We start from the raw sequence: 25,234 nt of genomic DNA, 5'->3' as shown, positions 1-25,234 counted from the left end.
GTTTAGTTGGAAGTGTGACAAGCTGAAAGCTGTTATTCTGCATGATTCTTTTACACAACATTTAACTAATCATATGATTGTTTCCTAACCATTTTTAAATATTTACTTCCACAAATAATGTTAAACAGTGTACTAATAAAAATAACATCTTTCTGATATCTTTTAAGAATAAAGCTTTGCAATTGTCCCTAGCTTAGTAGGTGTTGTCCCTTGTGTAGTGGGAGTTTCAAATTTTAGTTACAGAGTATTTTCATGTGGAGATACCTATTTGAGGACCTCATTACAGCATCACCTTAAAAGTGATGACAATATTTTGCTTTGTAAAGGGCTGAATGAAAAGTTTCTGTAAGGGACAATGCTGATATAACAATGTCAAATCAGTTATTGTTTTATCACATTTACTTTTCCACTCCAGTGTGTAAATTGTCTACTATAATGAGAATAGCATCCTTCTAACAGGTGAAATAATTGGTACTTTAGTCAGATGCTTCTTCCATATTTGTTGCATGGCATGATGTAGTCTAACTCAGACACCTCCAAACTCCTCTCAGAGTTTCCATTGAGTATTCTTGCATTGGTTTTGTTCTGATCCTATTTCACACAAGTAATAAAGAAACAAGATTACATCAGACCTGCTTTCTGAAAGGGGCAAGGCTCTTCCAGTGATCTCCTCTTTACATCTACTCCACCTGGTTTTCCTTAGAGTAGAGAAAATATTAGAACCTCTACCACTTGTGGAACTTGTTATTTAGAAAGTCTATGGAGGCCTCTAGGAGTCTATGGAGTGGAAAAAAACCCTCAAGACATTTCCTGTGCCTGACTGCTGTGTGTCAGTGTGTTGTACAGGACTCCAAAGTGTGGATAGACAGAAGATTTGCATTGGAATAGAGCTTCTCCTGGACTCTGATCCAGTTGGTGCAAATATGCCCCAACAGCCCATCCCTGTTTAGTCCAGCACTGCCCACATTTTAGCAACATCTGCAGAACTGAATCACTTCAGCCAATGTCTTCCTGAGAGATTCATTGTTCCATGATGTCTTTCTTCCTTGCCTTCTCTCTTGTAACCTGGCAAAGACTTCAGACTGCATCTGCAAACCTGGTGATGTTTTCTGAATCTGCCTTGAAATCAGGGGCTGCCTTTGGGATTTTAGCTGGCATGTGGTCATAGAATCATTTTGGTTGGAAAAGACCTCAAAGATCATCGAGTCACACCACTAACTCAGCACTGCCAAATCTACCACTAAACCATGTCCCCAAGTGCCACCACATCTACATGTCTACTCCAGGGAGGGTGCCTTAAGCATTCTCCTTAGCAGCCTGTTCCAATGCTTCAGTGCAGTCCCTGGTGCAAGCACTTGTCAGTCTGTCTTCAGCCTTGGACTGCCCCACTCCCAGCTGTGTTGCTCCTGGTAGCAGTGTTTTCATGCAAGGCACCTTTTTCCAGTGCTGTGTTCAGATTGACACAGTAGCCCCATACATTGGCCACCTTTCTCTTCAGCCACCTCTGCTGCCAGAAGTCCTGCTGATGGCCTATGCGCTGCAGAAAAAAACTCTGGTCATTGTGGGATGTCTCTTTTTGAGTCTCTGGATATGTTCTGGTAGCTTCCTTCTTTCCCTTTGATTTCCTGCCCAGAAGGTTCTGAAGTTAGTGGTAGGTGTTACATCTCTGCTTTCTCTACCTGCAGTAGCTGAAATTTTATGACTGGGCAGATAACACTTGCAATACTCCTCATCTCAGGTACGTGAACTTACCTGTGACATGGGGAATAATAGATGCCAATCCATAACTCTTCTTTCTTTTAATATTTCAAACTGACCATTTCTATTCTTAAAGACACTGTGTAGTGGTACATTGAATATACAAATATTTTGATAGCACTAAGATATATGACAAGTTCTTGTTTGAATAGCTGTTTTTATTTAGTTGAAAGGTATGGAACTTCTAATAACATTGAAATTTCAAGTTGTTCAGTGCTAATATTTCGTGTCTTGCCGCAAATATTATCATCTGCTATCTCATATATTTCAAAAGACAGTGTTGTCTTTAATCTAAAGTAACTCCAGTTATTCTTAATGTCACCCACAGGTAAAATGTTCCAGTCTCCAGATATCACTCTTATTGTAGAGTTCATATTTATGTTTTATAAGGAGAAACCTATTGATTGGCTCCTGGACCATATCCTCTGGGTGAAAGTGTGTAATCCTGAGAAAGATGCTGTAAGTTGCTTTTTATTATAAAGCTTTTAAAATGTTTTTATGATGATGAATGAGTTAATTTTTGTGAGCTGAAAGGCAGCATAGTGTACATTATGGTTACTGCATGCTCTGGAAGAGTCTTTCTTCCTGCCAAGATTTTTATCTCAAAAAGAACTTTAGAGGGAAGTTCTCAGGGGCATCATAGCTGTTATTGCTTCAGATTTTAGAGATGGGTGCAGTAGGATAAAAAGCAAAAGTCTAATAAGATTCTATGTGTAACAGACCTAAAATAAACTTATACATGTAACCATCTGAGAAGCTCTGCAGGATGTCACTGCTTGGATAGCAGTCTTGGAGAAAGTTACAAATGGGGAATAAACTTCTTATTTTGGTCCTCCATTTCTCAAGAGACTCCCTGGCTGAATAAAGAGATTCTGTGCAAGGACCTTGAACAGTATTACCTTTGCACAGCAGTCTTGGTAGATTTCTGGAATGAAAGCAAGAAAAACTGGATAAATAGGCGTAGGTTCTTAGGTTGTGTTGGTTTTTACTAATGTGTTGTTTTGTTTTTGTTTTTTATCCCACCCTTACCCTTTGCCCCCACCATTTCAGAAACATTGTGATCGACAGAAATCTAACCTACGGATACGCTTCAGGCCTTCTCTTTTCCAGCATGTTGGCCTCCACTCTTCTCTAGCAGGGAAGATCCAGAAACTCACAGTTAGTAGAAAATATTTCCCTTCCTTTACAGAGCAGACTGATTAAATGAAAAATATTGTGGAGAAAAAAAGGCCTTTTCTTGTTGTCTTGCATTTTCAAGCATGATGTATGTTGCTCCAGCTGGAATTAAATCTGATACAGACTGGTTACTATAAAGTAGAAGTGCTAGTCCAGCTTATTTATGTGGATTTTTGCTAGGGGATATTTTTTCTAATTTTTTTACTTTAATGGAATGTCCATATTACTGAGCAGTACGAGATCTGATGCCCGCAAAATGAGTAATGCATTCATTTTCCATTTTATGCCGATGTTTGTTTTAAGTGTAACCACTTGGGAAAGGAACATAATAAACGAGGTTGACTGACCAGCATGATGTTTGTCTGTCTTTTAATTAGGATAAAGACTTCCTGAAACCATTACTGCACAAAATCCACGTGAATCCACCTGCAGAGGTTTCGACGTCTTTAAAAGTCTACCAGGGGCATACGCTAGAAAAAACCTACGTAGGGGAAGATTTTTTCTGGGCTGTCACACCAGTTGCTGGAGATTATATTCTCTTTAAATTTGACAAGCCAGTCAATGTAGAAAGGTTAGTAATTACTTGCTGCTGGTGTCATATATGAAGTTGCTTGTGCCAAGAATGCTTTAAGGTAGAATTTGGGGCTGTCGTTGTAACCTAAAGTGAAATGGTGTAGGATATTTGGAGTTCAGCTAAAACAGTGATCCTTACTGTCTTCCCTCTAATTCTCTTACTATGGTAAATTTTGTCTTGCTTTTAAATTTTCTTTTTCCTTTAATCTAGAGGCTTTATGAAAAATGCAATGCAAAGCCAGTGTTCTCTGATGCAGAGAATTTAAAAGGAGCCAATTTGGTCCTATTTGTATTTGGTCAGCCTGTTTCTAATTACAGAGCAATTGTGCAGCATGGTGTGTGGTACAGTGTGTTGTGCCCTGTGGCCTTGGTCCCTTGGTTGTGCAGATCAGAAATCTTGCTGGAGCATCTAAGGATGTCCCCAGACCTGAAAGTTGGGGACTCTGAAGGGCAATATTTTTTTAAGATGTAGCTTTAGGGCTTGAAACAAGTCACTGTGCTAAGATTTCAGCTTGACCTGTTTAAAAAATATTGAAATGCAACAAAAAAGAAAGGGGGGGGGGTGTGCTTGCAAAATACAAATATCTGAGATTTGATGGGGGACTAAAGGCAACTTCTTTTCAACCACTGGTCAGATTAATTAAGGGTAATCAAGGGTAATTAGCACTGTAGAGATTAGTCATCCTTTAGTTTTCTTGAGACTCATTTGCTGCTTTGTTGGCTACTGTCTCACCAACATACTAATTCAAGATTTATAAAATACTTGGGTTTTTTTAATGTCCAGTTAAGTATTGCTATGTTGGTGGATTCCTTTTCTCCTTACTTCACACACCTTATGTGGGGTTTTTTTTTAGACCAATACCTATAGCCTGTAGAACAAAGTTTCTTCGAATCAATTTGACTGGATGTTTTTCTTGTGAGGGAGACATTTTTGCTGTCCTGAACTGAATCCAGTTAGTCAACTTGTGTACCTTGGTACATAATCAAAGGCTGAGTCTTCACCTTGGCTTAGCACAACAGTGAAGATCTGTAGTTCCTTGTGACTATGTTGTTCCAAACTGGTCTGACCTGTGAAACTCAAGGTTGTTGTTTGAGATGTCAGATTAGTGTCTCAGTTGATTGCTATGCTTTGAAAGACTTCCCTGGTTAGCTGTCCAAGGTGCACGTGTGGAGGAGCATAACTGCCACACCTCCTTGGATTAAAGGCAAAATATTTTTTCTGTGCCAACAGTTGAAAAATGTATTTTTTTATACCTGCTGCCTTAATTCTGAAGGGAACTAGGGGAATGAGAAAGTACTAATTATCTGTGTAAAAGGTGGGAAAATAATGTTCATTTTTGTGCCCTGGAAAATTGTAGCCAGGCCTAAGGCAGTTATGTCCACCTGCTGTATTAAGAATAGTCTTAGCTGCAGAGGATTATATGTTTTGTTTTTTGGGGGGGAAGAAGTGGGGTTTTTCAGGGTATTTTTTTGTTTGGTTTGGGGTTTCTTTTGTTTGTGGGGGTGGGTTTTGGGGGGGGGAGGGTGTTTTTTGGTTTTTTCTGTTTTTTTTCTTTGTCATTGCTCTGAGGGGTTTTGTGATTGTACATTTTTTGTGGAGGTTTATTGGGTTGTAGGATTTGTTTGGGGATTTTTGTGTTGGTTGGTTTGCTTTTTTGTTTGGTTGTATGATTTGGTGGCTGTTGGTTTTGATTTTTCCTTGTTTGTTTTGTTATTTTTATTTATTGAAGAAATGCATTTTAGTTTTAGAAGAAAGGAAACATCTTGCATTCTGTTGCTTCCTCAAAGGAAGTTCACAATTTTGAATGATGCTACCTATTCAGCTATCATTGTAAGCCATTTCAAAGTTTACTATAACTTTTAGCTTCTATTGCCACAGTGTCCTCAAAAATACAGTATTTTACCTTTCTGAAGTCAGTGGCTAATTAGATTTACAGATGTTGTAATTTCAAATTATTGGGGATTTGTTTGTCTGTGTAACTTGACCAGCAGCTGCAGAATTTGGCAAGTGCAGGTCTAGTAGAGCAGTAGAATTTCCTGATATTTCAAAGATGCTTACTGAGGCAGTCAAAAATAAAACTGTGGTTGGCAGATTGAAACACAGAAAAGGGAAAATGGACCAAGCATTAGGAAGACTTACCTGGTGGGGAAATGCATCTGATGGTGGGAATTAAGAGTAGAAAATACACTTTTGATAGCAATCTTGTGTCTGTGAAAAGATGCAACAGGATTTTTCTTTTTTCTTTTTCTCTTTTAAGTATTAGAAGAGCTCTTGGAATTTAAAGGAAATTTTGTCTGCCAAGTCAGTTTGAGGTAACTGCTTAGTAACTGCCATAATAAATTTGTGATGAAGTTTTTTAATGGAAATACTGACCACAGCTCTGACTGAATAAATAGCACATCTATTGCACTGTGACAGAGCCCTGACTTGTTCCTGTAGTTTATTTTTCCACACCAAATATTTTGCTGAACTGAATTTGAGTTTTCTGCAGTTCAGTAATTAGCTTTCATTAAGTCTTTAAATATTTAATTTTTGAGATCTGAGAATATTGTCAGGGATAACGCTGTCAAGGATCTCTTAACTGAAAGTGAGAACTGAGCTCACTTCACTGAGCAGAAGGTAGCATTTGTGCCTATTTTATGCAAGACCGGGCTGGCAGATTCCTGCTGAATATTAAGCAGTCCAATAGATGGTGCTTGTTCTAAACCACACCTGGAGATCAGGGACATGTAAATTGAAACATTCTAAAGCTTACTTTAGTGACAGCTCTTGTACTGAAGCTTTCTAGGTTCTTTCCAAGCAAAAGTTCTCCAGCCAAAACACCAAAGTCCCTTAAGAGTAATCTAGGGTCTCATCCTTTGCAATAAGAAAATAGATGCATTTCTTTCAGTAGAAAGTCCTTAAGAAGGAAAGTAGATTGAAGGAGGTTCCTCTTAAAAACAAATTGCTTAACAGTGTTGAAGATATGTTTGGTTTTGGTTGGTTGGTTTTGGTTTTTTTTTAAATAAAGGGATGGTCTGTTCTTTAAATGCTCAAAACAGCCTACATTGTAAAGATAAATAATATTGAATGTGTGTTCCCTCAGGTTTTTGCATAATTATTGAAATCCACTTTGTTGTTTTGACATGTACATTGCTGTTCCAAGCACAGATTTATTTATTGAAGCTGACAATTGTATTTAAGAATTTCTTTATGAACCAGTCAAAACACATCTGAGCAAGACATTGCATTGCAGCACTTAGGTGATGCTGGTGTCCATCATCATCACAACCTTTTATTTTTTGACTAAGTTTCAGAGTCCTCCCTATAGGTGTGATTGACACAAATCAGATGTTGTTTTCAAAGAACATATGCACTAATTACTTTGAGAAAGCCCTTGAAAGTGCATAACTTATGGCTGTTCTGCAGTAGGAATTAAGAATGGATATTTTTAGAAAGGGCTTCTGGTTTGCTTCAGTAAAAAAGTATTTTAAATGCTGACCTTGATTTTAAAAGAAAAAAGCTGCAGGAAAAGACAAGTATATATTTTATACTGTGAAAAAAAAAAAAGGAACACGGAAAACCGATACTCACCCCAACCTCACTAGTATACATATTTAAATTTGCTTTATATTTTTAAAATATGAGGCTCATTGTTTCTTGTATGTAACTGCTTCACAGAATCATCAAGGTTAGAAGAGACCTTCAAGGTCATCTAGTGCAACCACCAACCCAGCACCCCTATCCTTAAGTGCCACATACAGTTGCCTCTTGGAAACTTTTTGAGATGGTGACTCCATCACCTCCCTGGACAATATTCCAATGCTTGACTGCTCTTTCAGTGCAGAAAATATTTCTAGTATCTAATCTGAACCTCTCCTGATGCAACTTAAGGCCATTTCCTCTTGTCCTTTCCACTGAGACATGGTAGAAGAGACTGACCCTCACCTGGCTCCAGCTATAGGACTTGTGCTCCAGACTCTTCTGCAATACTGCTTCATAGTGTTCCTTGGAATATTTTCAAAAGGATTAGCTGCTTACTTTTATTAGGGGAGGGGTAATGTGGTTTTGCTTGTAGTGCTGGGTTTTTTTCCTTCCCTTTCCCCCCCCATCACTGCTTTGAACTCTATAGCTGCCCTGTAGCTGGTTGGCCTCTCCTTTTACCAAGTTACTGAGTAGTCATCCTAATTTGACATTGACTATTAATAAAGTGACTTTATGAGGTACAACTTACTGACTGGTATTTCAGTTTTAAAGTGGAATATTAATACCTTGGCAAACCACCTTGTAGATTACATTTGCCATCTTGTGCTCTGATATTGGCATAGGCACTGGATGTGCAGTATTTGAGACTGTTCATCTCATTTTCTGTGTCCTGGGCACTGGAATCACAGGGAACACATGATGCTAACCTCACTTATATTTCCCGTGGCATCTTCTCACAACACAGAATTAATAGTCATGCAAGAAAATATATATTTGACTATTTAAGCTAGAAAATCAATCTATTGAATGTGAATAGTATCTTGTTGGACTCCTGGTAACTAAATATATACATTATTTTGTCTGCTTTGAAATTATTGTGACAGTGCTGAAAAATACCTGCATAAAACATGACAGATGGGTGCGTGATATTTTGTAAAGGAAAATAAAGGCAGCTTTTAAAACAAGTTCTCTAGCAGTGAAAAATATTTTTTTTTTTAAGTACAAAAAAGTTACCAAAAAAGTATTATAGCAGTCAGTCTTGTATGTATCCAAAATGTAATTAATCATCCATCCTACAGGGATGGAAGTCCTCCTGTGGCTAGAGAGATACAAGATCAAATGCATTACCTCAGAAAAAAAAAACTTCCTAACTGCTTTCCAAAATTGGAAATGGGACTTCCTCATCATTTGCTTTTGCAGTACCAACCACTCAAAACCTAGAGACCTGCAAAATTGTTCTGGTTTTAGATGAGTACAGCAGTGACTTGCCTGATGTATAAGCTGTTGTTTGTTTATAATCACTGTTCAGTGTAGAACCTCCCCTTCAGCCCAATGCATTAAACCTTTTATGGGCAGTTTTAACTCAAGAACCATGTAAGTGCATAAACATAAATTGTATAATTTAGAAGTAATCTTTAATTCTGATTCTTAAGATGTATGCTATTAAAGTGCATAACACCATTTTATGAAGCTTGTAATGGTCATGTCAGCTGATAGGAAATATTTGAAAATCTTTGAGTGTATTATTTTAAATGTTTTGGTGTTTGTCAGTACATTTCAGGTGGGATAATACTTTTAGTGTACATAAAAGAGAATTTGGGAACTTTGGTTTTTCTGTTTGCATAAGCTTCTGTACTAATGAGTAGAACATCCTCAAATGGATGCACTGACAGCAGGGATTTGGCAGGCAGGCTCCCAGGCACTGATGCTGTTTGCTCTGGGCATGGAATTCTGCCCATAACAATGAGGCCAGGACTTCATGTGAAAAGGGAAAAAAACCTTAAAGTATGGATCAGAGACAGAAGAAAAGAGCTGCCTAAGCCAAGGACATGCTGCTTCTTCCTTAATGGTACTAATATCCAAGATTTGTGTACTTGGCAGTGTTCCTGGATTTATAGTTCTTAGTCAGAAATCTTGGAGGCTTAATGCTGTTGCCAAAATGTTGGATGTCTAATGCCACTTGAGATACTCTAGAATACTTCACGTGATTTCCAGAAGGACTGGAGTCTCTGAGATGTCATAATTGCATCTTTGCATCTTGATGAGGTCACATACCCAAGTGCAATCTCAAATGGTGGCAAATGCCTGTGTATAGGAAAACTGAAGGGAGTTATCTGTGCTTCCCCAGCCAAGCTGGAGGGGTAAGAAATGTTCATGTCCATACACCCACATATACACACACACACATATACTAAACTCAAAACCCCAACAAAGCCTTTCTGCATCTCACTGGATTAAAAATTCAGCAGAAATAACCTTGTAAAAGAACAATCAATCACCCCCAGCAAAAAATTCAAACAAACAAAAAACCCATATCCACAAAAGAGAAAAAAACCCAAACCACCTCCAAAATGAAAAATTTAAGAATAATTTAATGCTAGACATTTTTATCACAGTTGATGTGAGCCCACTCCAGAGAGACAGTGCAGCTTTAGAAAGTGGATGTCACAGTCTTGTCTGGGAAACAGTAGAAGAGTAGACCAGAGAATGAGATTTTCTTACACAGCTGAATACCTCCTACACATACTGCACAAGTGAAGAGGGTTAGGAAATGGTACAGGTTTCATTGATTCAGATTGAGTTTTGAAGTGGTGTGAGAAAATAAATGTCTTAGGCATATGATAGATAAAACAGACTCAGACCACTCCCCAGAATCCTTCCATCACCTCTTCAGTCAAGCTACTTTGTGGTCCATTGACAAACATGAGAAAGTTCAGTCCTTTTGGTGCACTGGGTCGACACTTCTGTGAAAATGGGGAATTCAACCCTTGCAGCTCTCAACCATGCAGCCCAATTTACATAAAGACACTTAGATGGGCTCATTTTGTCAGAGGAAGTGGAAGTTTTACCAGGCATTTTGCATAGAAGGTAATGGGGTGGGGCTATTTTCTGTTTTGTGTTGTTTGGGGAGGCCAGGACATTTCTTCTTTGTTTGTTTGTGGGGAGGTTTTTTCCAAATTTGGAATTATAATAACAAGATTTTATATAAATATAAATAAATATAAATATAAATATATATAAAACATATATAAAACAAAAGCTTCCACTACATTGCTTACCTATTGTGAGTACTTTGCAGATGCATATATATAGACTGGAGGAACTGCACTTTTTTTTTGGAAGTATAAGCAATTTTTTTCAAATGACTTAGTAAGAGGCATGAAGAATAGGAGAATAAATTGAGCTTGAGAGAAGGAAAAGAAATGATTCATCTTCTGTTTGTGTTTTGTATGAGGAAATAGTGCATGGTTAATACTGGTTTCCAGTGACAGTAGAATAACACTTCCTAATTAGGATTCTGAGAAAGTGACACAAAGGAGGTAGACTAGTTTTCTTTTACCACATTTGCATCCAGTGATCAAAAATGCTGGATAGAATTGGTGAATAATGACTCTTGCAGTGGATGATGGCATCTGTAGAAAGCCAAAAAAATTGCTGACTGAATATTGCTTTTACAGAAATTCATGTTGTGCAGAATTAAAAACTCTAAGGCTGCATGTTGCTATGGATAATTTGTTTAAACACGGAAGGAAACATTTCCTCTCTGCATTCCTACCTATTTTCCTTTTCTGAAAATGGGATATAAAATACATCAGATTGCTAAAAAGAGACATAAGGAGGATATGTGAGGGAAAGTATTTGCTTCCTGATGTTTACAGAGCACAAAGGCCTGCATTCTCATATTCTTAGAATCAGGTTTAGTATCAGATCAAATAACTTGTTTCCTTCAAAACAAATCCAGATATATTGACAGTGGATGTGAATTGTGCTGTTTAAAGTATTTTTGTATACTGTTTCCTTTTATAAAACTGCCATAATTTACTAATAAAATTGTTGTGTATTCAGTTCTATTTTAATTAGAGCATGTAATTAGAACCCTTTCTATAGATGAAAAAATAATTGGCACTTTATTTAAATAAAATAAAGAAGATTTTTTAACACCTAAACAAAATCAAATTGGGTAATAGAGAGAATAATAGTTTTTTGGGCATAAATATGCTTGGATATGCTTGAAAGAAGAGAGGTTCATCCTTTCATAAGCAAGATGGGGCTGGGTAGAGGTGTGCATGGTTGTTTTGGGTCTTTTTTGAAAGCACAGATGATGAAAAAATTTAGCTATTAAACGAATATTAAAGTCAGCAGTTCAGATTAGTAATATTGATTAATCCATTTTATGGGGGATGTTACAAAAGGTGAGAATCTTTCTGGGTGCTCACTATTGGAGGGGTTCTGAACCTCAGTGTGGGCTGTAAAGCACCCTAAATAGTTAACTGCATTGGCAGACTAATGGTATCTTTTGTCAGTGTACAAATGATAATCACACTTCTACCTTCCCCTCCCTTTGTGTGTTAGGATGTGTGTGAATATTTGTTTCAGCTTATTGGCTGGGGGGGGTTTCTCTCTATTTGTCTTGATTTTAGATGTGTATCTACTCCATGGCAACAACTCAACCCCTCAAACCGGGTAAATACTGAAGTCACTGAATATGAAAACAGAAGTTTTTCTTTGCAGCTTTGACTTTGCTCCATTTAGTTTGGTGATTGGTGTTGGTTTTTCCTGTTTGTATTTGTTTTTTAAACCTTCGGTGCTCTTGAAATTCTGTGGATTTTTTAATGCTACAGGAAATATTAGCACTTAGCCTCCTCTTATTCTCATACCACACTGGGGTCATGAGCAGAATGTATGTAAGCGAGTTCATAGATTTAATTATTTCTGGTAGAGAGGAGGTTTTTCTCTGTGATTGAATATCTAGAGTAGCTGGTTATTATCTTTGACCTGTGACTCTTTAAAAAGACACTGCCAGCAAAAAAGGTTCTCTTACATTCAGATACATTAGTACTATACTTAGCAATTGTAAGTTAGAGTTACTTTTCTCTGATGACTTTGATCAGCAATGTTCAGTTGTTCAGTGTTCATGTTTGTATTTTGTAATACAAATGTTGTTTGTTTTTTTAACTTCAGGTGAATTTATGTTTGGTTGGAATTACTATATTTACAGATCCATTGCTCTCAGAATTTTTATTTGAAGGAATGCTTCAGAAGGTGTCGGGTTTAAGCAGCAGGTAGACAAGGAAATCTTAGTGATTCTACTCTAAGAAAAATGTTAAGTAATCAGGGGGAAAAAGCACATGTTTTTGCTGTTTACATGGCCTGTCATGTGTAAATCCCAGGACAGGTGTCAAAATAATTTAGCAATTGAAAGCATAGCTATTCCCAGGTTCTTCACTATCTGTAGTGAGAAATACCCACCATAGTCTGAAAACCATAGAGTCGTAGAATCATTTAGGTTGGAAAAGACATTTAAGGTCATTCAGTCCAGTTATAAACCAGTGTTTCTCTTGAAAGAAAAAAGGACTGGCCCAGACATTTTACTACTGGTGTAGGAATTAAATAAAAGGAAACAACCTCGTAATCCTATGGGTATCAGCTGGATTACTCTACATTAGTGATTTAATGATGACCCTAAATATCCTGCAAATGTCTCTGTGGTTTTTAGAAACGTCTGTTTTACTTAAGAAATATCAGATGAATAAATCAGTTCATTAGTTAGAGGACATAAGAGTCTTCTCTCCACCTGGGAGGGAGAAACTGATAATACTCTCTCATCCAGTTACATATCTAGTAACGTAACAGCAAGTTTATAAAAAAGGTCTTGGCATATAAAGAGTGCAAACCCAATAGGTTTGGGGAGGTAAGGATAGGTTCCTTAAAAGCCATTTCAAGGGTTTTTTGAAAGGGAGGTTTAACTGACCTTTATTTTGAAATTAGTTTTACTCTCTCAACCTATTTCCAAAGAATCTCCATTGGAAAATCTCCCCTGTCAGAAAAGCAAGTTTTGCAAAAGAATAGCTAATGACACTTATTTTAGGAGCTGTAGAACATCTGTTTGTTCATAAATTAAATTTTATTTCAAATAAAATTTTCTAATTGGTATATTTTAGTTCTTAACAAAATATTATAGCTATGGATTAACTGTGTGTGTGTGTATTTAGGCTTCTGTTTTCAATCTGTGTAACTTTTAATGTCTAAGTAGGTGTTATCTGTCAAGTGTTGAAGCAAGGCTCAGATATAAAAATATCCCTTCCTTTCTAAACATAATTTAAAATGTGACATGAGCATGTGTTACATTTGTGTGTGCATATGGATTAACAGATAGTTATAGAAAATATACTAAAATAGCAGGTTTGATTACATGGAAATCAGGTTTGATTAATTACTGCTGTAAATTGTTGTGGCACTGTGCCAACTCGGGAGTGCATTGCTCTAATGGAGTGACAACTGCTGAGGAGGGGAAGCTGCAGCTCAGTCTCAAAGCTGATGGCACAGTAGGAGAAATGGTTGGCTGTGGCTGTGTGCTTGCAGGGTTGTTTTTAAAACAAGCAAACAAACCCAAATAAATAAGTGACAACCCCTCACAAACAAACAAAGCCCTCACTGCTACTGCTTCCCCCAAAAAACCCCTCCAAACCTCGGAAGCCAATCACTGTTCATTGAGAGCACAGTGATCCCAGATCACAGGGAGTTTCTTTGTGGATTTTTAGGTGTGTCTTCTCAGAACTGAGTGCTAGGAAAAGCAGCATGTCTGTGGTTTGGGTGGAGCCTTTGATGGCAATACCTTGGACGGCAAGTTCCATTTTAAATTAAGTCTCCTTAGAATTTTCAGTGTTTTCAAGAGAAAACATGGCCAGTACTGCTTAGGATATCTCACTGACTAAGTTAGATCTATTAGGTCAAAAGACAGCAGAATGTACTTTTAGTTTTCTCGTCAGCTTTCCTGAGAGTTATGTTTTGGTTACTATTAAGATGTCCAATGAAGGCATCTTCCTAAAAAAAAAATTACTACTACTTGTTGGGGTTTTTTGGATGTCATTAATGTCTAGAAAAAGTCACAAGATTTGTTTTGGAAGAACTGTAGATGTTTTAGGTAGCTTGTATACTTTGGAATTGACTAACCTTTACTTTAAAATACAGTGTGGTAATTATTTTTCTTGAGACACAGGAGTGAGGCTTATTTAGTCCAGTTCTGTTTTCCAGTACAGCTGTGCAGTTCTGCTGAAACCAATGGCATAGAAATCAGTGTGGCTTTCTTGTATTACAAGTTCTACTTGAGGTTTTACTCCTTTTCTGAGCCTTGATAAAAGAACTGTTCTACATGTGTGTGCATTTTCTTAAAATACTTCTATCATTTTGGGGTCACAGACATTTCTGAGCTGGGGTCAGAGCGCTGTTTCCTTCTACTTGTCTTGTAGCTATGACGGCAGGTATTCAACCTGGCTTCAGATATAGTGGATAAAGACAAGCTGGAATTTACATTTCTTACTGCATCTTAATAAATTGCAAATTGAGATAATGTTTTTAATTTTAATCAGGTGATAATTTCTGAATTAATTTTGTCTCTGGCTGGTGACATTTTTAATGTCAAAGAGAAATTTAACAGTAAGTACCATCTAAGTTCCAATTGAAGAAAGATTTGAAATGTGTTGATAGATTTTTACATATTCATTTAAACCTAATAAAAGTAAAATAGTCTTCCTAAAAGTGGTATCTGAGTAGGTGTAGGATCTAATTAGTTTATGACAGAAATCTGAATTAACTCCAGTCCACTAGAAAAAATGGCAAGTAGTGAACAATTTTCAGGCATTGATTCCACCTAGTGGTAAAAAAATATTATTACTGGTTTACATAATACATATTCAGAATAATATGAAGTTCCTGTCATATATAAAGAGGAATTAACTGTCTCTTTTGCAACACAATCTACACACGTCCAGTACTGCAAAAGCTGTTCAGAGCAGGCAGCTAGAATTTGAACACTTCACTGATTGATACTGATAGGGATGGCTTAGATAATGTTTCAAGCATATTTACTCTGTCCAATTAAAAAAAAAAGTGAATTGCACAACTGAGTGAGAGTAATGGGGACTTTGTACAGGTTTAAAAAGGTACAGGTATTTTTTTGTGTGTATACATGTCAAAACCAGGCTTTTCTGGTTTGGGTTTTTTTTTGAGGGATTTTTTTTTCTTAAATGAATCTGTCTTTGGAATAGAAGTTTGAATTCAGGTAACATGAAGGGTGTGGGTTGGGAATTGCTGGCACAATAATCAGTGAGATTTTGCAATGAACCACGGTGGAGAGATGGACTTGGGGAACACTTACCTGGCATAGTATTGACTTGGCTAAGTTCCCAGAACTGTTTCAGAATGGATCTGCAGAGTTCATCCTGTGGGCACAGGGAGAGGGTGACGTGTGCTGGGGAGGGGCTGAAGGAAGGCAGGGCTCCTGCTTCTGGAGGTGATACCAGTGTGTACCTGGCAGTAATGGCTACAGCTCTGTGTAATGCAGTCTGGCAACAGCACATGATGCAAACTCCCTTCCTGTCTAAAATACTGCCCAACTACTCTTTAGCAACTGAAAACCTTGACCCCTTCCAATTACAGTAAAGTGTGAAAGCAGTCTTATCCCCAGCTGATGTAGGCTCAGTATAAAAATGATGTTTATCTTTGTAACATCTGTATGTAATAATTAACATGTAAGACAGTAACACAGCTGATTCTGACTGATGTATAGACTGTCTTTTGTTTTCCTTTTTATTTTTAGGTACTTGTTTCACAGTGGCAATCCAGAGCATCCAGGAGACATACTTTTAAACACAACTGTAGAAGTTTTGCCTTTTCAGGTACAAAATTTTTGATTTGTATCTTCTCCATTACAGGGTAAAAGCAAAGCCTCTTTTTTGACTTTTTTAACAGTGAGGAGACATAAATGCTTCTTTTAACTGCATGAACTTGATGTTCTGATATTCTTATACTTTTCCTTCTTTTAACTGAATATGTTCACAGAAGACTATTGTAACTATTCGAATGTTCATTCAGGGTGCAGTCTGATACAAGTGTTGTTGGTAATTTTGAAGTGAACAAGGTAATTTTCTTCCAGTTCATTGCTATTATTTAAAACAAAAAAATAGTCTTCCCTCTCCTGTGTATTTTGGGAAATGGGAAACCTAAGTCAATCTGCTATTTGACTTAGTAAAAAAGTCTTAGTTCAGGGATTGACACACATCCAAACCCACTAGATACTGAAATATATAGATTCTTAAAACAGAATGTGTACCTTTCTCCTGATTGCTGATGTTTTTTTCCCCATAAATGAACCAGTATTACCATAGGAGAGTACTACATTATCTAAAGTACATTCTTGTTTGAAGTCAGATGGTATGGCTTCTTTTTCTTCTACTAGATACTACAGCTAACTATTTATATCACAAAGACTGAGAGGATTAAGATGTTACTTGAGACAAATTTACTTTATTTAGTATTTAAATGACAAAGTTTCTCTGCATTCCCCTATATACCTGGTGTAGGAATCTTGAAATCTAGGCTGAAATTGCTGTAAGTTGAATTTTTTTTAACTTTCTTTTTATCTATTTTTTTAAAGTAAGTAATCATGGAGGAGTTCACATCTCCGTTTTCCTAGTCTACCTTCCTTAGAGCAGGCAAAAGTAGGAAATTCTTACTATTCCCATCCTTAAAAAGGAAATTGTTAGTTTGGTTCTAATTATAAAACATGACATTTGGGATATTATATCATAAGATCTGACGGGTTTGTTTCTCAAGACCTGTGGAAATACATTCAACCACAAAAAACAGCAGCAGCCCTCACTTCATCTAAACCCAGGATACAAGAATGCACAAGATACCAAGCAAAAATGTGCATCAGGCATCTCTTTTTTGGCTTTACTTGGCTGTGGAATGTCCCTCACTGGAGCATCCTTTAAGGAAGTAATGATACAGAGGTTCTGTTGCTATCAATGCAATTTGTGGAAAAGATAAACAGGAAATTCTGCACCTGGCCTGTCCCTAAGCCACTGGTGTCAGAAGAAGATATTGTCAGTAAAATAATGTCAGCTGAGGACAGCAGCTCCTCAGGGCCCTGTTTCTCCACCTTGGACTTCAGCAGGCCTAGAAACTCATTCAAATATTTTAACCCTGATCTTCCTTTAGTAGAATTCAGGAAAACAAAAAGCTCTTAGAAACCAGAGTACCTCCAGACTGGATTTATCTGGGATTCAAGCAGCATACTAAAAACCCCTTTAAGACAATCTGTAACAAAAACCTGCCCCAAACACCCCAACAACAACAAAGAAAACCAAAACACCTGCCCCCCAAATAAATAACCAAAAACATTGCCACCACTTTTTCAGCCGCTTTAGTTCAGAATAGGAATTAAAAAAAAAAAAAAAAAAAAAAGAAGCTGATCAATTTAATCCCCATTTTGCCAAGCATTTTTAATTAATTCCTGGGAAATTCTTAGAGTGGGTCTTTCAGTATTGGATCTTGATTGTAATTTTCAAGCTGTTTTTCAAGATCCGTTCTACAGTTTTGTTTTTTTTTTTGTGTGCTTATTAAATAAAACTTACTGATCACCATCCATATAGTGAGGCAGTGATAATTTTGGTGCTTCCCTCACTGGTCTGATGGCTTTCCATCTCACCCAAAGTCTTAGATTAAAAAGTAAACTGTAAGTTTTCATTTGTCCAAGAGAGAAAGCTCTTGTTAAGCCATAGAAAAAGAAGGCAGGTCCTGCCTTTGCTTGTCTCCTTCTGTGTATTACAGTATGTGCTAAGTATTCTGTTCACGTGGCAGTTACCATGTGAGTTTCATGGGGCACTTAGAGTACTTGATTTTTCTCCTTTGAAGCCAAGTATTGTTCAGTTCTGGAACACTGCTGCTCTTTTTTTCTTTCATTTTCTTTCTTTTTTTCCTTTCTTTTTATTTTCTTTCTTTCTTTTTTTATTTATTTTTGATGTTGGCTTCTATAAGGCTATAAATAGACTATATTTCAGGCTTGTTCTTAATTTTTTTGGAAAAAATGGATGCTGAATGTATAAGAAGAATGCACACACATTTGTCTTTCTCTGGCAAAGTCATATGTCAAAATAAATTATTTCATTTGTGCTTTGTTGTTCTAGAGTGAAGAACTGGTGTTAAGCAAAGAAACCAAAGACAAACGCTTAGAGGATGGTTACTTCAGGATAGGTATGTAACAGTAGAAAAAAATGTGTATTCTTACTACTGCAACTCTCAAAGACATCTTTATTAAAACCAAAACAAACCTAAACCTGAGTTTTTATCATTCATTTTTGGGTACATGACCCCATAGATTTTACTTAATATTGTGTCCACTAATTCTTTTCAGAGACTTATGTTCTGAACACAGATCTTTTGTTACTCTTAGTTGTAGTGCAGCTACATCCAGCTTTTCTGCCAGGACTGATCACCTGGATTATAACAGAGGCATTTCCAGGTTTTGTAACATCACCTCCTCTGTCCTGTGACTGCACAAGTGCTTTGGTGTGAGTTGTGTGCTTGGCCTGGATTTGAACCCACCCTGTAGACAATCAGGATGAGATTGGCATTTCAATAGCCAAGTGGCTGTTGGGGAGGGTGCTTGGATAAATGTTATCAAGGAAGAGAAATTTCACACATGGATTGCTGGACACAGTTTGGGCAATCCTGTTATAACCTTTTTTTGTCATAATAAATTACAGTTGTTGTCTATATGGCTTAACTGTAAAGTCTAACTGGGCTTTTAAATTTAATTCTTACTCATCCTAATATAATTGAAGATGCTTTAAATAGGAATATGTTATGCATGAATGATATCCCTTGTCCTTAATCCTATTTGAAAACATATAAGCCAAAGGCATCATATTAGTTCTGTGATATTGAATGAGTACCTGTGCCAAAATCTTCACAGAGTTTGAGGTGTTAATGCCTTTAGACAGTTTCAAAGCTTTTATTCTTATGTGTAATCCTGTTCAGATTGGTGTGCTCTGATGATGTACCCCGTGTTGTTTGCTGCTGCAAAACTGGATCTGCTGTCAAAAATCACTCACTGCCTTTAATTTTGGGAATGATACTGGTTTCACTGTGATTCTGTCACAATGATACTGTGAATTGTGATACTGCAGATACATTTTCTGGATTTTGTACTTGAGTTTGTTGAACAGGACTTAATGATGTACTTTTGCAGGGAAGTTTGAAAACGGTGTAGCTGAAGGAACGGTTGACCCCAGCCTAAATCCTATTTCATCATTCCGGCTTTCAGTGATACAAAATTCAGCTGTTTGGGCAATTCTGAATGAGGTAAGAGGTGGTAGAACATTGAAAAACATAACCAGTGAATGGGAGATAACTTCATTTTGTTTTGAAGCTTAGACTTTTGGCTAACACTAAAAATAGTTACCTCTTATTACTGAGAAATGTAATACACTAAACCATGACTTATTTCTTCTGATTCTCTATTTCAGATTCATATTAAAAAGATTACAAACTGATCATGGAAATCTGCTTTAGAGGAAAAAGAAAGAATTCTTGAAAATTCTTCCTATAAAATCTGACATCCTTAGCAAGTCACAAATTGAAAATACTGAGCATGCACCTTATTCCAAATGTCATTCTTTTTCACTTGAACTCTACCTCTTGTGAAATCTACTGTAGATGAGAAGATTGTATTTATCCCTTCTTATCTGATCCATCCAGAAACTGATGCTCCACACTGACAGCGTTCGTCTGAGGCCCAAGTTGTCCTCCACTGTAATGTGACTTTACCATCTTATGGTTGCAGAACCCTGCTATGCTTAACCTGTACTATTTTGATAGTATAGTAATATAGAGTTGTACATATTGTTACATTCCTTGAAGAAAAAAAAATATAATTATTGTTAAATAAGTTTTATGAAGGGGGTACTTTCGGAGTTCCATTTATTTTCTATAACAAGAACCCTCTTTTATAGACTGTCAGGGATATATATTAAAAATGCTAGGGGTATTTAATTTATTAAAATAATTTGAAAAGTACATATTTTTATGCAGTGAAATTTTAAATTGATATAGTTTTTTTATGAATTCTCTAGTTTAAGTTATCTTTCTACATTTTTCTTTGGAGATGCAAACATAAATTAATACCATATTTCAAATATACTGCCATGTTTAAAAAACAAGATTAAGTTTCTAAATTATGTAGTTTTATACACAGAATCTGAATGATGTTCAGAGGCATAAACAGAGTTCTGAAGAGCATTATTCTTTGGGGCTATGAAATTCCACTATGTACAGTTTGTAGCCACATAAAAAGCATGTTGAAATGTCTTGTTTCATATTATGTACTAAATCTGCAGTAATTTTAGATTTAATCCATTGCATTGTAGAAGAATTTTTTTTACTGCAAACCAGTTCTTTCTAAAAATATTTGTAAACATTTCCTAGGCTGAACAAATTCATTTTCTGTACTGAAGAAAATCATTCTCCAGCTTTGCTTTGGAGTGACAAGAGGTTACCTTTTATCAAAAGAATGAACAGTAGATACATTTGATTTACAGAGGTCTCCTTTTTAAAAGTTCTGTTATTGCAGCATTTATTTTGGATACATTAGCGAGTAGTTACAGTTTATTTTCTTCTTTTGTTTAAGAACAAGGTCTTAGTTTGACTCCTTTATGGATCAGTATGGTAACTCACACTAACTTTATGGTAGGAACTGAATCTGGCCTCAAGTTACTAGCCTGCCTTTTTGTGTCAAGGGAAACAACAGTGATCTTAAATGAATCAGAAATTCGGTCAGGAACAGAACGTGGTCTGGATTACAATCAGAATGGAACTGTTGCAGTACAAATGCTGCTGCTTTTCTGAAAAGTCCTGCTTAGGTGCTTATGTGTAAGGACTCAGGCATGGGAAGATTTCAGTTAGTCAGAAATGGCCAGGAAAAAGAGAGGCAGGAATTCCTCCCTTTTAATTGGAATGAAGTGCCTGATTGACATTGGAGGGAGGCATCCATGCTGGCTTGGGTATTGTCCTTTGTGCTGTGAACCAGCCTCCTGGAAGTGACATCTCAAAAGCTGGCCAGCTTTCCCTGTGGAAAAAACCACCCTCTGCTACCCCCAACACGGAATCATAGAATCACTTAAGTAGGAAAAGACCTTTATTGTCCTTGTGATCAGGGCACAGATGCACAAAACCTGTTGCAGGTTCCCTGATCTAGAGCAGGGGTCTTGAATTTGTACTTCCCTATTAAAGTTCAGCTGATAGATTTGGGCTCCCTTTCACATAGGCTTGTAAGAAGCAGGAGCCTAAAGCTGCCTTGCTAGCACTGCGAGCACCACTGGATTATAGTGTCAACCTGTCTTCTCTTCTGCCTTGTTGGAGAATTGTGCCATAGCTTTGACAGTTCAGCAATATTACAGTTGAAGAACTTAACTACTTCTACAGACTGCTGTCATTTTGGTTTAGCTATGTTGTCTGGGGACACAGGGAAGACAAGATTTGTACCCAGAGCAAGACCTTCTGTTTAGACTGACTGGTTCAAGAAAAATTAGATACCAAATGGACCTTGTTTACTTTTCCTGATTGCATCAGGTGGTGCAAATAAAATGTTACTTGGAAAGCTTGTGTTGCCCATAGATGCTGTGGGCATAAGCTAAACACATAAATGGAGTTCATTCTTGGATTTAGGAATGAGGGTGACTAGGCTCTGAATCCCATGTGACTCTAGCCTATTGTGGTGCTACAGCCCCGTTTGTTTCCTGTATAATGCCTTCCCATCAAATTACCGACATGCAATGGCTTTTTTTTAATCACACATCAGCTAGCAAAGGTCTGAGAAAGCATTTAGGTTTTATTCTCAGCTGTGTCTGTGAATGAATGATGCAAGTTATTTAAACTAGGGTTATTTATTACAATCCAGACTGCAGAAATACATTAGATATTGCAGTTTCTTAATATAATTAATTTTGCTGACAGTGACCTTTTCCATTTATTCCATGAGTCTGGTAGTTTACTGGTACTATTTATGTAAGAAACCTGTGTGCTTATTCTAAAAGCATCACTGTTCCTGACATTTCACAGTAGTTAAGATGAATCACTGCTAATATATTTAAATACACAGAACCCATACCACATTGATTACAAGACTGGTTAGTAGTATATTTAGTTTTCAAAAATGTTGAGAAGAAATTTATCCAAGACAACAAATTAAACTAGTCTGTGGTAAAATGTGGGTTGTTTTCTAAAGATTGATGCATTTTTATTACATTGTAGTAGCCGGAGTTGAAAATACTCTGGGCTGCTTCAATACTTTCAATGTTCCTGAGCTTACAGGCTCTCTAGATAAATGTGCCACATTATCAATACAAATAATATTTCGTAGATTCAGGTAAATTCAGAGCTGGTGTAATCAGGTAGATTATTTCTGCAGACAGCTCTTTTCGGCTTTGTACTTTTAAATTCCAAGTCAGGCTAAAGTGGTGCAAGACTCCTTCCTGGAAGTATGGTGAAGTAAGAACACCTGGGCTGTTTGGCTCGTCAGCCTTTAGCTTGGGTACTGTTTGTGACTGGGTCTGCACCAGCGGGCCGGTGTCTCCTGCACATCTCCATTGTAAGGGACAATATTATCACAAGAGATCTTAAACAGCATCTTAAACCTATTACCTGTTTGGAGGGAGTTTTTCCCTACATGTATTCAATTTCAAGTTACTTTTGTTGTCACCTTCAAAATCCCTGTGAGGCCGCTGAATCTTAGAGTTATCCAGTAATGAAAAGTGTTTGAAAAAAACCCTGCACTATCCTGTATTCCTGTTAGCCCCTTCTGATGCTGTTAAAGCTCCAGAAAAGCAAACTTTTGTGAAACCAAAGGCACAGCCAGAAACCTTCATTACCTGGGCAAATGAACTTCTTATACTGGATGCCTAACAGCCTGGCTGATGTGAACATTTGCTTTTTTGAGCTGATCAGGATTGCTTGGGACCAAGAAAACACAAGACTGCCAGTATAATCTTGCTTTGCTCATTCAGTAGTCATGCTACTGAACACTTTGTAAATAATGTGAACAGGATGTGATAATTAGAGTGTTTCTAAAGCACTGTATAAGGCTTTGAGCTTTTGCAGGCATCTCAATCGTGTGTTTTCATTGATGGAAAAAATTCCTATGGATATATTCTTTTTTTTTTTGTACTTAAAGATGGATTAGAAAAATTCAGATAGATGTGATTCATGGACCAAGAAAAGACTGGAGTCTCCTGTTGTATCACTGCTTGTCTAGCTGTTTTGAAGCAGTTTTTAAATACATTGAGTCAGTTTAGAGCAAAGCGATTTATACTTTGCCTGTGTGAAACACAGTTCCTTGAATGAGTTGAAGTGTGATTAGTCTTTGGAAACATTTGGAAACTGTGTACCAGTTTTCTTTTTTTTTTTCCCCAGATATATTATAATTTCAGTAATCTCTGTATTTTGTTGGAAGTACTTGCTCCAGATGAAGTATCATAGTAGTTTGTAGTTCACCTCCGACTTGGAAAGTATTATTTTAGTCTCACAGGGGAAAAGAAAAATTAAATCCTCTCAAGCCTTGCTCCCCTAGAATATATGAACCCAAGGTTCTATATTTGTTCTTACTAGGAAGGATGTATTCTGAAAAAGCTAGAACAAGTAACTCTAGCTAGAAAGGGAGGAAAAAAAAGTCATTGTGTTTTAAAATCATCTTTACAATCACCAGCATAAGGCTGAAAAGCTATTAAACAACTGGTGTTTTCAGGCTAGCATTGATTGCTGATGTACAACACACAGCCCACGGAGACCTGGTGAATTAGTCCTTGAGTGTCACCTTTCCAACCTTAGAGGTCTCTAAAGGGTTTTGCTAAGTTCTGCTGTAAACAGTGAACTGCTGGAAGTTGAAGTAGCTTAATTTTGAGAAGCCTTTTTTCAAGTGGAAAACCGTTAATATCTCTAAAAGGAAGGTACACAGGCCCCAAGTCCTTCAATGGTATCAAACCACAGGGCACTAACTATGAAGTATTTTTACTGTTGAGCTGAAGTGGATGATCAGTGATGTAGGATTCCTGTTAGGAAAAAGGTGTACAGTTCGGCTGCAGCTGCCTGCAGGACAGGAGCCTGTGCTGTCAGCATGAAAGGGAGCAGATCCTGACTGGAATCCTTCACCTTCCATGGATCAGCGGTTCACTGCTTTCCTTGTTTAAAGGAGAACGTTGCTCAGCATCTGCTGAGAGGGAAACATGAATCTCTTCAAGCCTTAACAGTGGCTGAAACACACAGTACTGTAAGATGCACTGCCAGCATATTTGGTATTTTAAGATAAATTATAGTTTTTCCTTAGAGATCAAATTCTAGTATTGAAATTGTCTTACTGTAACCAGTTTACTCTTGTGTTGTTTTGGAACCTGAATCCCAATGCTCGTTTCATGCTGAACACTGCATTGGAAAGCTGTCATTTTCACTTTCCATAAGGTATTGTTTGTGATGGTCAGTTTCTACTTCTGCCTTGTGGACTTCACAGCTGCAAGCATTGCCATGAGCCCACCCCTGTAGCCAAACCAACTTGTACTTTCCCTTCCATGTTCATTTTTGACCTGCCACTCAGAATGGTGGATGTAGTAATACCCACTGGACTGCTAGAGATTGGGTTTAAAACTTGCTGCTATCTTGGGAAACCTGATATGGGTCATGTTAATTGTGCCTTTCATTACTGTTTCTTCTGTGTGCCAGAATTGTCCATGTATATTTGAAGTGGTCACTGAAGTAAATCTGTTCTCACAATCTCTCATACAAGGAGAGGACAGATCTGTATCTAGAGACAGCTGTTGCTTTATCATCACAACACTATTGATCTGTACTTTCACACAGTCCCAAGGCAAGGTATTCCAATATTACTCTTCAATAAAACTGCTTTTTGGTGTCACTTAAACTCCTCATATTGTAGAGCTTATGCCAGTATGTGCATAGTATCTGCAGTAAGAGTTATGCTTCATAGATTTGTTGCAGTTAAATTTAAGCTACAGAAATGTACAAGTAACTTGTTTTTAGGAATGTACTGCAAAAGTATTTGAACAAAATTGCTAACATGTTTACTGTTGTAAATATTTTAATAAAAAAGGACACGTCAAACTTTTTTACACAATTATCTACAATAAAGAGAAATTTACAACCATTTACATACAAAATGTTCTTAATTTTTTTCTTTACTGTCAAAATGGCAAA

The 25,234-nt window shown here is 37.0% G+C and overlaps 1 protein-coding gene and 1 long non-coding RNA gene across 6 annotated transcripts in view; one reads left to right on the top strand and one right to left on the bottom strand.

Moving 5' to 3' along the window:
* MGAT4A (alpha-1,3-mannosyl-glycoprotein 4-beta-N-acetylglucosaminyltransferase A) overlaps positions 1–25,197 on the top strand; it is a 78,715-nt gene extending 53,518 nt beyond the window's left edge. For 4 of the 5 annotated variants that reach the window (XM_059839486.1, XM_059839488.1, XM_059839485.1 and 1 more), the window contains 7 exons: positions 2,087–2,217; positions 2,809–2,916; positions 3,312–3,505; positions 15,762–15,870; positions 18,163–18,229; positions 19,227–19,339; positions 19,504–25,197. In XM_059839486.1, the coding sequence (XP_059695469.1) occupies positions 2,087–2,217; positions 2,809–2,916; positions 3,312–3,505; positions 15,762–15,870; positions 18,163–18,229; positions 19,227–19,339; positions 19,504–19,530 (749 nt within the window). In that variant the 3' untranslated portion in view covers positions 19,531–25,197. The remainder of the gene's footprint in view (positions 1–2,086; positions 2,218–2,808; positions 2,917–3,311; positions 3,506–15,761; positions 15,871–18,162; positions 18,230–19,226; positions 19,340–19,503) is intronic. The other variant, XM_059839489.1, reaches the window with a different exon arrangement.
* Positions 9,545–15,642, bottom strand: LOC132323805 (uncharacterized). Its single transcript, XR_009485434.1, has 2 exons — positions 15,351–15,642; positions 9,545–10,605 (listed from the first exon to the last, which is right to left on the bottom strand). It is a non-coding gene; the product is annotated as an uncharacterized LOC132323805 (long non-coding RNA).
* Positions 25,198–25,234: the final 37 nt, after the last annotated feature.

The sequence above is a fragment of the Haemorhous mexicanus genome, chromosome 2 (assembly GCF_027477595.1).
Source record: "Haemorhous mexicanus isolate bHaeMex1 chromosome 2, bHaeMex1.pri, whole genome shotgun sequence".
Classification (NCBI taxonomy): Eukaryota; Metazoa; Chordata; class Aves; order Passeriformes; family Fringillidae; genus Haemorhous; species Haemorhous mexicanus.
Note: the sequence above shows the minus strand (reverse complement) of the source record. Positions and strands in the feature narration are given on the sequence as shown.